General features: G+C 45.2%; 1 protein-coding gene across 2 annotated transcripts in view; it reads right to left on the bottom strand.

Annotated features, from left to right (window-relative positions):
• Window positions 1-58: 58 nt before the first annotated feature.
• The window catches only part of CTNNA1 (catenin alpha 1), a 185,380-nt gene continuing 170,069 nt past the window's right edge, over window positions 59-15,369 (bottom strand). For both annotated transcript variants that reach the window (XM_081090774.1, XM_081090773.1), the window contains exons 12-18: window positions 9,618-9,818; window positions 8,720-8,871; window positions 6,253-6,363; window positions 4,976-5,157; window positions 4,765-4,870; window positions 3,179-3,313; window positions 59-2,549 (exon numbers count right to left, since the gene is read on the bottom strand). In XM_081090774.1, the coding sequence (XP_080946900.1) occupies window positions 2,262-2,549; window positions 3,179-3,313; window positions 4,765-4,870; window positions 4,976-5,157; window positions 6,253-6,363; window positions 8,720-8,871; window positions 9,618-9,818 (1,175 nt within the window). In that variant the 3' untranslated portion in view covers window positions 59-2,261. The remainder of the gene's footprint in view (window positions 2,550-3,178; window positions 3,314-4,764; window positions 4,871-4,975; window positions 5,158-6,252; window positions 6,364-8,719; window positions 8,872-9,617; window positions 9,819-15,369) is intronic.

The following is a 15,369-nucleotide window of genomic DNA, read 5'->3' as shown; positions in this document are numbered from 1 at the left end:
TGTGGATGTTTTGTGTTAATCCTCACCTGAGGATATTTTTTTGCTTGCTTTTCAGAGAGGATGGAAGGGAGGTAGGGGGAGAAACAGAGAGAAACATTGATGTGAGAGACACATTGACTGGTTGCCTCCCCCATATGCCCAACCTAGGGCGGGTAGTGAACCCACAACCCTGTGCTCTAACCACTTAGCAACACTGGCCAGGGCAGTGCTGGTCATATTATCTTTGAGATCAGGTTTTAAAAAAACCACGACTCCCATCTGGTTATTGTCCTGGATGATTCACTTGAGGGGAGCCAGTGAGCACATCATAAGCTGCTCTGTGGGAGGCCACAGGGCATGGAACCGAGGCCGCCTGCCAGCAGCCAGGAGGGAGTCTGGAAGCAGCTCCCCAGCCCATCTGGCCTTCGGAGAGAGACTGAGCCTCACGCGAGACGGAGTCAGGACCTCACACAGAGCTGTTCCTGGATTCCTGGCCTTCAGAAACTGAGGTAGTAAATGTTTGTTGTTTTAGCTGCGAAGTTTTGGGGTAGTTCGTTACACAGCAATAGGTAACTAATATGATGACCAGGTGAAAGTAAACAGGTGGTTGGACCCACCATACATTTTAAAGATAAGAATTTGAAGAAAAAAAAAATAATTTGGACAGATCGAGAATGAGATATTAAGACATTTATATGGAGAGTTTAGGAGGCAGGCAGTTATAAGTCAGGATACAGGAGAAGGCAGAATTTGGACTGTACATAAAGCCAGGAGTCTGGTTAAGTTTGGAAGAGTGAGTAGAGCCAAAGAGACCTGGGTATTGAGCCCAGGGAAGCACAGCTTTTAATGACTAGGAAACGGCGGTGAAGGAAGACAAAATCAGAATGGAGTGTTCTGGAAGGCAAGTGAGGAACTTCTGAGAGCGGGGCCGTTCACCTGGGCACTTGCACGGTGAGACTGGTAAGATGAGGAAAGAGCCAATCAATCTGGTAATGCTGACAGCTCCCTTAAGGGGGGCGGGAGGAGAGGGGCTGGAATAGTAGAGACACTGCAAGTGAGGAAGAGGGGACAATACACACATATCTCTAAGGAGCTTTGCTGGGAAGGGACATGGCGTTAGGAGGGCTATTTTGGAGGCAGCTGTTATCCTGGTGTGGTAATAAGCTGACAGAAACAACTCAGACGAGAAGGGGGTGATACCCATGGAGGTTCTGACCTTCCCCATGAAGGGTGAACACTTGAGTTCCCAAGGAGCCATAGAAAGCGTCTCCTTGTTGGGACCCTGGGGGCAGATCCGGGAGCTGTTTTATGTAAAACGTGACTGCTGGAGGCAAAGAAAAACGACTTTAACTTCTTGAGCTTGGTTTCAAGGTGGAATTTATTGGGAAAAGTTAGTGTAAAAAAAATTCGAATTCATAAAATTTAAATAGTAAAATTATACCTTGTAGCTATAGTAATCGCTGTATTAATCACAAATAAGGTAATGTCTAAATTATTGCCTAAGCAAATGCTACTTTGTTAGGCTACTGTAGTAAGCCCAAGGCAGGAAACACTGCAATTATTAGAAGTGAGCCCAGTGATGTATCTGCATTTTGAGCTGAACAAAGGGAAACAAGCAAGTTCTGATTATGGCATCATAACATTCTAGCCTGAGGAAAAAAATAAGCAACTTTTTAATACATCCTGCAGCAGAGCACATTAGTGACTGTAACCATGCATCACAATTCTCATTTCACGTCATAGAGAGTAATCAGTGTTCTGCATGATACACTGTTTTACTGAGTTTCATGTGGTTTGTCCCTCTCAGGACCTTTCTAGAAACATATCCTCTCTGGGGACCACTTCCTAAAACACCCAGTTTGCTTGCCCTGGTCATCTTTGGCATTTAATACCAGCCAACCTGCCCAGACCCTGGGCTGGTGGAAGACCCCTCCCTGAAAAAGGGGTGAGTCAGATCTCTCCTTTTCTCAGACCGTAATGCCACACAACTTGGTCAAGAATGTCACTAACAAGTTACTATGGGATTCTCTTTGGTTATGGGATTTTTATTTAAGCTTATAAAAAAATACAGCTAGAAATATGCTCCTGAATTCTGAAAGTATCTGTGACTGACTTAAAGTATGTCCTTGCAAAATGCACCACCTGGCCGGGTCTAACATCTGCCTGTTTCCCGGTGGAATCTAACGTCAGTGCTCTACTTAGCAAATACATCTGAGTGAAGAACAGTGACTGATCTTAAGAGCCCCGATTGGGGGGGGGGGGGGCAGCTGGCTAGGGCAGCCTTAGATGCTGTCCATGGCTCTGAACTCGCTGAGGGCCTGCACAGGGTTCACATGCTTCTTCTGAGACGCCCGTTTAATCTTGGTCTGTGTCTCATCCTGTTTCTCTCTCTTCACCAAGGGCTTTTTCTCAGGCGCCTTCATCTTCCACGACACAGCCGGGAGGTTGAGGGAAGCCATGCCCTGCGACTTCTGGTACTTGGTGGAGGCCACGTAGGAGGCCTTCACTGTCTGCACCACGGCGTTCATCAGGTTCTTGGCGGCCTGGATCAGGGACATGGCGCTGTCCACCTGGGAGACACAAACGTGGGGCATGAGGAGCACAGGCCTGACCTGTAGCCCCAGGGGTGGGTGAGGGGGGAGCCCCCTCCTCCTTCCCTTCAGGGGTGGGCCACAGCCCCATATAATTGGCTGTTCTTATTCAAATACCCTGAAAAGGCCTGTTTCAGATCTTCTGAAGAAATAAAGGGAACAGTAACAAGAATGTATGGAGGCCTGAGTCATTCATGGCCAGGGGCACTGACGTTGTAGCAGGTGACCAAATGGTGTCAATTTCTTTGAAAGGAAATTCCGGGGAATTAATAGAGCCCAGCACACTGAGATCACCTCTTTGCCCTACCCCAGGTGACACGGTAAAGAAACAAGGGGGGGTGGATAATACTGAAGCACTTGGAGAGGTAGAGGAGATTGGAGAAAGCCTTGCTATATCATCTTTGCAATTTTTGAACAGGCTCAATTCTTCTGTGGAGGGAAGATTAAAAATATACCTGCAGCTGAGGTGCAGCCAGCCCTTGGCCTCCAAGGAAGAAACTTCAGGGTTTCCCACAGCTCGCCTTCCCAGTTCAGGGCAGGTAAGGAGTGTATGTGGACAAAGGCCAGACTATTCCCACCACCCACTTCTTTTCACAGATGAAACTTACCCCAGAGACAACCAGCTCCCCACCAAGGTTCTGCACCTCGGCCTTGACTTTGCTGCAGATGTTGAGCTGGTGGCAGTAGAGGGCGATGCGCTGCAGGTAGGCCAGCAGGTCCTGCTTGCAGGCCGAGTCTGGACACTGACGGGAGAATAAGTTTAGCAGAGCACCCAGGCCTGATCTAAACACACCCACCCCCGGGGGCTGTTTCTAAATCTCTGTGTGCCACCAAGAGAGGCGTCCTCTCTCCATGCTGGAGCAAAGGGCCTGAGAGGTGAGTTACCCAATTACCTGGGGCAGTTTGGCTCTAGGCTGCCCTCTGCTTGGGCCCAAGCCCCTAAAGGTGAAAAAAGCCTCAGCAAGAGCTTGGTTCTGAAGAAAAGCCAGAGTGCTCTGAGCTTGCTAACAACCATCCCAACAGCTCTTCTGCTCAATTATGATACACACTGTAAACACCTGGTGAAAGGAGAGGTTCACTTCAGGCAAAGATGGAGGATGAGTGAATCAAAGCGAGAGAACAAGCAGGGGGAGGCTGCGAGGTCTTGACCAGCCACTGGGAAACTGAAGGGCAGCCGCTGCCCAATTCCTGTCTTGCTGCCAAAGCTCAGGGAGCTTTACCCAGAGAAAGAAATACAGAGCACCTCTCAGGTATTTATAGCAAACATTTCCCTCTGGGAGACTGGGCACAGACAAACCTGTAGACCATGCTGGAAATTTTGAATTTAAGAATCTTACGGATCACAGCAGAGCCCTATCAAGACATGCACTTTAGATGAGCGTGTAGGAAGACTGCACTAGCAGCTGTGTGGAGGAGAGAGAGGGAAAGCAGTGAGGAGCAGCCACAAGTACTAGTCCAGGCATGGGCTGTGGAGGTCAGCCTGAGCTGGCTCTGGAAGAGGGGATAAGACTAGATGGTGGCCAGTAGAAGTGTAGCACTAGCACTGGATTGTGGGAAGGAGGGGTTAGGATGACTTCTGAATCTCTGGCTTGAGCGATGAGGCACTGCTGTCCCTCAGCCCAGATGCAGGGTGAGAGGCTTGATACCTCAGGGGAAGGGCTTAGACTGCAGGGAACTGTAACTGAGAAACAGCATCTCCAGTAAATAAGTCTTGTAGCATCAAAAGAAAATGTCAACTCTCCAGGAGGTAGGAACCACATTTTCTGACGTATCACTGCAGGGAATAAAGGGTTTATGAAAGCTGGGTAGTCGAGAACCCACAGCGCTGAGGACACATTATCCTGCTGCTTCTAAGAAGCAGATCCATGAGAAGAGGCTCTCGCACACCTGGGGTCAGCATGGTAGGCTCGGAAGCAGTGCCTGCCCAGAGCTCAAGTTCTGAAGAGAACTAGGAATACACACGTCCCCAGGAGAGGCTAGATTTTAGCTGTTATTCAGGACAGACACACCTCCAGGTATGTTCTCTCAAGAATTATCAAAGAATTATTCAGAAATTCTTAAAACTCTATGCTGGTTGGCAAGTTAAAAACAATTTTTGAGATGAGTGTTGTGTCCCCTGAAAATTATGGTTATTGCTGCCTCAGGAATGGACCAGGCTGGGCTGCCTGAGACCCACGTTAGGTCTGTTACTTACATGGTCTGCGATGGTGCGGCCAAGCTTATCCATCCTGGATCCTGCCTCTGCAATTTTCTTGGCAGCACTGATCACATCTGATGTGTTTTTGAGCGGTCCCTTACCTCTGAAAAAAGAATAAGGATCATTGTACGTGAAGCCCTTCGTAGTTGGCAGTGAGTAGAAAAGAGAAAACGGCTGCCTCTGCGGCTGCGGGCCAGGCACCGCTCACCGGGTGAAGTCGGTCATCTCCATCATGATCATGCACATCTGCTTGGCCAGCACGATGATGTCGTTACCACTGTCGTCCCACTTGGACACTTCAGCATCCAGCTTGCTCTTTTCTTCCTGGAAGCTGGCCACCTGTTCTGCAATCTTTGCTTTTTGCTCTTGGGGAAGCTGAGCCATGATTGCCTAAAATCAGAAGCACAGAAAGCTCTTACATGGAAAGAATGTGACATTCTCAGTACATTAGCCAAAAGCATTTCCACCGAGCAACCTATGACATAGATAGGATAATGCTTTAATAGGTTTCATTTTGCCTGAAGGGCCATTCCCAACCCACTTTTAAGAACAAATTTTAATGTGGAGGAAAACAAGAGTGTAATGGGTACAAGGCTAATGTGGATACTTCGGGATCGCCCAGGAACAGAGCCTGCTTAATTGAGTTCTGCAGAAGTTTCATCCTCTGTCTCCTGTGAGAGCGCAGATGAGAGATGGGCTAATGCTGGTGGCGCTTTCCCAAGCATTTCCTGTGGCCGCATTGCATCTTTAACTTTTCGAGGTGAACTGGAAGTGCCTTTAGAATGTAAATGTTAAAGAAGGCAGGCAGAGAATCTGCTGAGGTATATACACTTTGTATAGCTCAGTAGCATTGACACCTTATCAAAGTAGCACCTGGGCTCTCCCCAAAGTGCTCATGACAAAGTGGGGCCTAAACCAGGGATGTACTCGCTGTTCAAAATATCTGAGAAGTGAGAAAGGACTCCTTAGAAATATTTCTTGGCATCCTCCCCAAAACAAAAATGCTACTGATGGAAGATTTAATGACTCAAATGGATGAAAGGTTCTGACTGATTCTCTTGAATGTACCACTGTTATTTTATTTAACCCATAAGTAAATATTTCAGTGTAACTGACATGGGCTAAGACCGCAATCTTTTTAACCACCATTGTGCCTGATCCTCAGGCTCTCCTGATGCAGGATTGTCATAAACCAAAGCCCCAGGGCACAACTGAGGAGACATTTTGGAGAAACCTACAATTGACTAGCAGGTGCCACAACTTCAGTCCTATGGCCAGAAGAAAAGAGGGAAAATTGGGTTCTCAAAATAGAGTATTTTCCTGGAAAAGAAAAGCTAAGACCTGAGAGGGACAGGGAAGGTCTGCAGAACAAGTTTGTATTTTTTTTTGAGAGACACATTGATTGCTTGCCTCACACACACACCCCAGCTGGGGATTGGGCCTGCAACCCTTTTATGTGTAGGGTGACACTAACTGATTCCTTACCCGGGCACTCTGGCCAGCTATCAACTGGTCATCTTCTGTCTGGACGCTTGTCCTACTGCGGACATCGAAGTCTTCTGTCTCGAAGTCAGAGTCATCCAACTCCTCAGGAGTCTGCCATCAAGAAAGAGATATGAGCCAGATACAACGCAGGCCTCCCGAGCCACTCAGTCCACACCCTGCCTGATGTAGGGGACACCCAGGATTTTCATGTGCAGTATTCTAAACAGATGTGGGTAATAGCTAAAAGCACTTGCTATTCGTTTGAGACCTTGCCTCACAGGTGCACCTGTGGGTGGCTCATCCAACAAACAGTAGGCCAGGGCACCACACCACACTTGCCAAAGGGCCAAGGGATTCCTTTCTGGGGGTTAGGGCTTCAGTTCCCACCCCTGAGTCAAGACTCCCTTTGACATAAGATTTATACTTCTTAATGTACTTCTCCCACAGCTGCATATAAAGACAAAAGATGAGAACTGTCCATCGTAGAAAAGGTATTTTAATTTAAAAATAGAGGTATTTTACACAATATTAGGCAGTTTCTTAACTTTTCCACTTTATGACAAGAAGAACATTAAATGTATTAAATGATACTGGGCCTTCTCTTAGGGTACCAAAGGCTGCTTTGAGGGGTAAAAATAGTGAATTTTTATGTATTTTTTCCTTTGATAAAAGGAAAAGAGAATGTGGCAGGTAAAGTCTAAATACCAAAGGAACTAATTAATGGTCCTAGTTCTGCTTTAATTATGAAATAAAATTCTTATTTTGCACAGCCTCACATGATAAGCTGCTGACTTGAAACATAATGTCATCTGGAAGTCATCAGTAAGGGGGCAGGAGGCAGAACAGCTGTCTGTGACAGGAGGGCAGGCCCTCATCTGCCCCAGGACCTGATCCAAGCCCAGCCCCCAGATTCGCTGTGAGGCTCAAATGAGAGGACGTGTGAGAAGCACCTGAAACCGCCATGTACATGTGCAAAGGCCAGGCCTCTCCCTCAATGGGAAGAGGTGAGAAGAGCAGAGGTGCATGAGACACCGAGAGCACATCAACACAAGATCCCGGAGTGTCCCCGAGTTGGGAGCACAAAACACGACGTCACTATTGCCCATTTTATCCTTCCAGAGCTGGAAGAGGAAGCCAAGCCGGCTGCCTGCCCCTAAGATGTGGTTTCCCACAACCCTACTTGCTTCCTCAGAAAGGACTCTGGAATTCACAAGCACCTCCTGGAGTATGCGGTTTCAGCCACTCAAATCTCCAAAGGCATTAGCCTCCTTCATTAAGGTTTCTTTTACTGTTTCTAGGTGTCTGTCATCATGGAAAGGCTTCTGGAGAAATAGGGCTGTGTTCACTGGCCCCGGTTTATGTGATCCGGGGATCCCTTCACACCACTGAGCTATGGCCTCTGCATAATATGGGTTCTTCTTTAGCAGCAGCAGGACTGAAGAAAGCAAAAGGCTCCACAAGCTCCTGGCTCACCCCAACATGTCAGGGGTGACCTGGGGCCTGCAGGAACAGCCAACCAGGCCATCTCTGAACAGTTCTTTTCCTCCTCACCTCAGAGCAGTACAGTCTTACACTGCATATAAAATGGATCCAGCCTAATGCAACTGCCTTAGAAATGGTCTCTTTCCAGCTGACAGTCCAGCTAGGCTCTGCAGCTGTCAGGCTGAGGGGGTAAAAAGTGAGACAGATCCCCGCCTACCTTGAGGTCTGACTAGCAAACCATGAAGCTGTGAAGGAAGCTCCTCTGATCCAACTAGATCGACAGCAAAGCAGCCACCTATGCTGCGGACAGGGGCTGAGGATGGCTACACACTTATGCTCAGAACAGCATGTGAAGGATGACTGCTATGGGAAAGGCAGCTGCGAGACCCAGGCCGAGCACCCTGGGGATACATTACAGAGGGGTGGGAGCTTCTCAAAACCTGTTTATGCCAACCCAGAGGGGCTGGACTTTCAGATGGTGGGAACTGCTGCTCTCAGAGACGATGGGCCACATGGGGGCCCTGAGCCAGGGAACATGACCAGGGGCTGCCACAGTCGCTCATCCTCACCCTGAACTGGGGTTCTAGCATCCTGCACCCTTCAAAAGGGGGGGGGGGGCTCCATGTGAAGAATAACTTCAACCTGCAATAAGGAATATTCCCTTCTCTGAAATTAACTAAAAAGCCTTTATTTTCTATAGTTTCCCTCTAAGGCCAATGGAAACCTATTTGTGGTGATTGTGTGCTCTAAAACCATCAGGAGCAACTCATACTAGCTCCTGTTCTCAGTCTGAGTTTGGGCTCTAACTTGCAACTAAAAGTCATTTTAGACAATGTAATTAAATATATCTCATTCTAACAGCTTTTAGATTCATGGTTTTAATATATTGCCAATACATCTGCTGAGTTCCAGAATGATGCATTGTTCTCAAGGTTAGCAAATGATAAGAACAAGCTATTAAAACCTCCGAAATGCAGTTACTCACCCTTATCATCAACACCGCTTTCCTGATGTCCCGGATGCCGTCGTACACCAGGCGGGAGGCATCGATAAACTCGTTCTCATCCATGGGCTGGGCGGGGTCCGAGCTGAGGGCTTCCACGGCCGCTTCTACTTGCTCAGTAAAACGCGGCATAACTGCAGAGAAAAGAGGCCCAGCAGACATCATCATTCTAGAGCCCTCCCTGAATCTACCTCACTCAGAAAGAGGCAAGGTGTCTGAGAAGCGCTTCCACTTCTACCTAAGTGAGATTTATGGCTGAAATAAATTAAATGCCATATTTTACAATATTTCAACCAAGACTCGAATCATCCTCTTTGTCTCTGACCAGATTTTACAATAAAGGATTTTGATGGTTGAGAACATTGAAGTAAGGTTAATTTGAGGCCTTAAGAATGGGACCCTCCTTAAATTAGTATTTATTCACTAACAGAAGACTTAACTCCAAAATTAATCTTAAACAGTGCTTTCAGAATTATTTCCTCAGCCCTGGCTGGGCGGTTAGGTTGGTTGGAGCTTCATCCCTCACACCAAAAGGATGCAGGTTCGATTCCCAGTCACAACACACACCTAGTTTGCAGGTTTGATCCTTGGTCGGGGCGTGTATGGGAGGTAACAAATTGATGTTTCCCTTCCTCTCTCTCCAAAATCAACATATCCTCGGGCGAGGATAAAAAAAAGAATTATTCCCCTCATTAATCATGGGACCCACATGAAGGAAACGTGTGCGTGCGGCCTTAATTTGGCTGACCAACTTCTCACAAGTCTAGTGTCCGCCCAGAACACTTAAGGCCTGAGTCCTGGTCTACTTCCCACCCACAGGGCCTGGCCTAGCCCACCCGGGCTGTGTGCGAAGCACCAGTAAGGCAGGGAGTTCCCATACCTGTGTTGGAGAGAAGCTTGGTAGCTTCCAGCACCTTCTCTGTGTAGACCCCTGGCTCATAGTTGTCCATCTCTGAGGTGACTACATGAATGACCCGGGCTGCCCGGCCTCGGATTGCACCAGCTGTGCGGTCTAGCCCGTCCACATCTTTCTCTTGCAGAGCAATGACACATTTGTTCACATCTTCCAATATGTGATTCTCTGAGGAACAAGCAAAGGTGGAATGAGGGAGAAGGCCTTTCAAAAGAAGGGGACAATTTTTTTTTTTGCCTTGAAATTTTTTTTTCAATTATAATTGTTACATAATACATATTAGTTTCAGGGTACAACAGTGATTAGACATTTCTATAACTTACGAAGTGATCACCCCAAATATGTCCAGTACCCACCTGACACCATACATTACATAGTTATTACAACACTGACTGTATTCCCTGTGCTGAAAAGGGGACAGTAACTGTTAGTTGGCATGTACCACTCACCGAGAGCTCGCTGTGCCAGCCACAGCGCCAAAAGCTTTTACACGCATTACTGCACTGAAGAGAAGATTAACTGCTGGATTAACTGTCCCACTGAAACTCAACCTATAATCACCTCCGAGAACAACAATCTTTATTCCAGGTTTAAACAAAGAGCAAAAGGCCCATCTGTAAGGCACAGTTGTTCTGTAAGTCAAGCAGATGATTCAGATAACAGAAACCTCAAGAACTTCTCTTTCCCTTAAATCATCTCACTGACCTTACATATATCCCAAAGTCTAAATTAGAAGAAAAGGTTCACTGTAAGGCTACCTCCCAGGGCCTCACCCCTCCTTCCGGCAGATGCCAGTGGATCCCAAAGTCTAAATTAGAAGAAAAGGTTCACTGTAAGGCTACCTCCCAGGGCCTCACCCCTCCTTCCGGCAGATGCCAGTGGCCGTCAGCACAGCCCAGAGGAGCAGGTGCGGTCAGCAGGGGAAGCCTTCCTGAGGGAGTGTACGGAGGGAACATTTCCTAACCCTACAGGCTGCCGGTGGGCCTGTTGTGGTATTTGTGGAAATCCTTGAATTCTGTGAAGCCCAAAAGTGGCTCCTACCAGTGACAGAGCTGGAATTGGAAGACACACCAAAACTATTTTTCCGGAAAACAATAAAGCTTGACACTAGATCCTGGAGGAAATCTGGTAAAAACATCTTTGCTACAAAACTAAACTATTATCGTATGATCCAGCAAATCACATTCCTTGGAATTTATCCCAAGACAATGAAAACCTGCACATAGATGTTTCTAGCAGCTTTATTCATAAGTGCCAAAACTTGAAAGCAACCAAGATGTCCTTCAAGTGCGTGAACAGATTAACTGTGGTAGATCTAGACAATGGAATATTATTTAGCACTAAAAAGAAATAATGGGGTGGGGATGGGCTACAGGGGTGAATGGGGCGGGGGGGGGAATATTATATTCAACCAAGATTTTTTAAAAATTAAAAAAAAATTAAAGTGCATATAAAAACAATAATTATCAATCATAAATGAATATTACTAAGTGAAGAAAGACAGTCTGAAAAGGCTACATGCTATATGATTCCTACTACATGACATGCTGGAAAAGGCAAAACTATGGCGATAGTAAAAAAAAAAAAAAAAAAAAAATCAGGTTGGAGAGAGGAGGGATGAATAGACAGAGCACAGAGATTTTTTTTTTTTTTTTAGGGCAGGGAATATTTTATCTGATACTATAGTGATGGTCCATTTGTTCAAAACCGTATAATGTAAACCACCAAGAGTGAATAATAATGCACATTATGGACTTTGGGTTATTCAATTTTAACAGATATGCCGCTGCGGTGGGGATGTTGAAAATGGAAAAGGCTGAGCATGTGTGGAAACAGGTATTAGATGGGAAATCTCTACCTTTTAACTTTGCTGTGAACCTAAAAGTTGCTTTAAACACCTTCAAATATTAATAAAATTTTAAAAATGTCCAAGAAAACCCAGAATATAGTAATAACTCCTATTACAAAAGGGAAAAAAAATGACCACAATACAGCTAAGACGACCATAATTTAACGTCTACTAAATTAAAAATTAGACTTGTTCAGGGTACTATTCAAAGAGAAAACATTAAACCTTTTACATAAACAAATTTTAGGGGGGATATTACAAGAATAAATAGATTTGGAGTCCATCAGAAGCATCACTTACATACAAACTCTCTACATATTCATTTTAACTAAACAGAATGGTACTGCACCTGCCCACCACTCTAAGTAGACCTTGTGTTAAAAACTGCTGTGGTGATTTTTCAACTGAATCTAGTAATTTTACACTTGTACCTTATATCTCTAAGAAAAGAAAAAAAAAGTTAAGATGATACTAAATTATAAACCAATGTTTCCTCATATCACTGATTTGTAAGACTCATCCCTGTTTCAGGATTGTTAATACATGGGGGTGGGGGAGCACATCTTAGAATCAACGAAGCATGATTCTTTTTGTGCACTAAACAAAGTGGCCCAACTTCCACCAAGGATTCGCTAACCTTCATCTACACAGCTATGTTTTTAAAAATCAATTTAGACCTTGAATTTATACTGCCTTTCATCCCGATGAATGCAAACCAGGAAAGGGTTTGCCATTCTTTAGCGACAAAGGAAGCCTCTGTTTCAGGAAGCCAACTAAAGTCATATTCTCTACCCTCACCGAACAGCTGTGCCTAGGAAAACCCCAGCCAGCTGAGGCCACCACACACCCAGGACACAGCATCAACCCTGCCCTCCACACTGGTGCCATTGGACATGTGCAAACATGGGAGGGTTGGAGTACCCACACTAACCAGAAATTACTTAAGCTTTAATTGAAATTCCCAGGAAACTTAGCCTGGGTCCATTATGAGTAGACACACCAATCTGTACCCCATTAAAGGCTCTGATTGTTCATTACAGTCTTTTTTGTAGGTGCTTCTAACAAGGAAAAAAGTCACATACATACAACAGTCTATTTATTATGGACACTATTATGTCTTTTTTTCACCTGAAAACCTTTTTAAGTCTATCTCTACAGATCTCGCTCATCTATTTTAATGGCTGTGCAGTCCCTATTAAATAGCTGGAAGGGCCATAAATCACTTACCCAGCCTTCTCTTACACCTTTTGGTTGAAGTGAACATCCTAGTACAGATATTTTGGCAAACATTTGTGTAAATGTCCCTGGGGAAAGTCTCTAGCAACAGGATTACTAAATCAAAGGCATACACGTTTCAAGTAGATGTTTGGTACTTAATTGCCATCTAGGAACCAAGCCAGTTGGCACTCTCCAAAAAAGGATGCATAAACTTATACTTCAGTCTGCAATGCACAGCAGGGCCCATCCTGCATACCCTTTGCTCTGGATATCTTTATTGGTGCAATCTTATGCACACATAGGAGATAATATTAATGTTATACAAAGGACTTACTATATAATAGGAAATATTGTGAGTGCTTGATGTTTAACTAAATGTCAGCTACCTTTTTTTTTAAATCACCATTGCCCTAAACGGTTTGGCTCAGTGGATAGAGCATCAGCCTATGGACTGAAGGGTCCCAGGTTCGATTCCAATTAAGGGCACATGCCTGGGTTGCAGGTTCAATCCCCAGTAGGGAGGGTGCAGGAGGCAGCTGATCAATGATTCTCATCACTGATATTTTTATCTCCCTCACCCTTTCCCTTCCTCTCTGAAATCAATATATATATATTTAAATCATTATTTATATCAATATATATATTTACTTAAATCAATATATATATTTAAATCATTATTTAAATCATTAATTAATGAGGAAACTGAGGCACAGAAGTATTAAGTGACTTGCCTGAGGCCACACAGCTAGTGGGCACTGGAGTCAGAAATCAAATCTAACTTCATCACTACCTATGCCACTTCCTCAAAAGAGGGAAATTTCAGTTTTGCATTTTTTTAAATATATTTTATTGATTTTTTACAGAGAGGAAAGGAGAGAGATAGAGAGTTAAAAACATCGATGAGAGAGAAACATCAATCAGCTGCCTCCTGCACATCTCCCACTGGGGATGTGCCCGCAACCCGGGTACATGCCCTTGACCGGAATCGAACCTGGGACCTTTCAGTCCACAGGGTGACGCTCTATCCACTGAGCCAAACCGGTTTCAGCCAGTTTTGCATTTTTGCTATAAAACACAAAAACAAAAATTTGGTACAGTAATCCTTTTATTTAATGTCCTCCAAATCAGACCAAATTCTTTGGGCACACTGATACATAAGAAAAAAGTACAAATTACCACTCTTGTGTATTGCCCCAAAGTATCTAGTGCAGTATGTTATATGCTTCTAAGAGCATATGGTAAAGCAATGTAATAAACCAATTAGAACCACCTGCATCTTTAAAAGTAAAAAAATTTTAAAAGCAACCAAAACTTCCATGTGTAAGCAGAGTAAATGAATGAGAAAGTAAATTGCATTTCCATGGAAAACATTTATCAAATACAATTCAAATGAAATCCAAACAGTCTTTATCACTTTGTTAAATTTCAAACCACCATCCTTATGGGATCAGCCAATGCAAATACATTCATGATTTGCTGAATGCTCCCTAGTATCCTAAACCAGTGGTCGGCAAACTGCGGCTCACGAGCCACATGCGGCTCTTTGGCCCCTTGAGTGTGGCCATGAAGTTTCAATCGCACTGTACGTGCGTGCCCGCATGTGGTATTTTGTGAAAGAGCCACACTCAAGGGGCCGCAGTTTGCCAACCTCTGCCCCTAAACCATCTCCGATATTTACAAGGCAACATTATGAACAGAACAGCTTGGGGGAAAGGAATCCCCATTTCCTCTTCCCTGAGTGGGGCATGCATGCATCTCTATTTTCAAGTGACATATTGGATATGAGTAACCCAGGTTCTCCTTGCCCTGCAGATTCAGAAAACACTGGCAACAGGGTCTTGGTGGCTTTACAGATGATATGCAAAATGACCGCTACTTTTTGAGCCACAAATTTAGGATATGCCTTGTGATAAGTATAAGGGAAGTTAGGGATCAATGGAACAGAATATCCAGGAACAACAGAACTAACGCAGCATAATAGGGTCCTCTCAGTCCTGATCCCTAAATAACTTCCCCTTGGATAGGCTACAGCAAACATCCAGGCCCCATGGATTCCAAGAGGGAAAGTGAAGGTGGAAAATCATTAGTAGAAATAGTCTATATAAACCCTCACACTGCCAACGGGCCACAAGGCACCAGAATACAGTAGAGAACAACCACTCCAAGGAGTCAAGTGGCATTACCACTTTTCATTTGGCAACATTTTATGAAGCCCACCATCTTAAGGCCCATCCTGCTCGGTTCTCCCCAGACAACCATCACCCATGGTGGGACTTACCTGGTAGCCCCCTGCTCAGAAACTGATGGGACTACTGAAGCACCAGTGTGTGTGAGGGCAAGAGGAATTTGGCCAAGAGGGAAGATCAGCATGAGGCCAAGACATGGCTTCTCATCTAAAGAATGCCCATGACCATGCAGAGTGACACCTGCTCTCCATTCCTTAGTGCATATCCAGAGATGCTTAGCTGCACAAGGATCAAGAACTGGGACCAGTGGGGGCTGCCCAATTAAGTGAGGTTCTCCTCAAGGAGAGCCAGCCAAGACTACCCTACGAGGCTATGTGTCATGACATGGGGAGACCTCTCTAGCTGCCCCTCCCCACACACAAAAACTGCTAATGCTGGGTGAGACCCTCAGTAGACTGAGCTGCAG

This window comes from Myotis nattereri (assembly GCF_964212035.1).
Source record: "Myotis nattereri genome assembly, chromosome: 5".
NCBI classification, from domain to species: Eukaryota; Metazoa; Chordata; class Mammalia; order Chiroptera; family Vespertilionidae; genus Myotis; species Myotis nattereri.
This window is presented reverse-complemented; position numbering and strand designations above follow the sequence as displayed.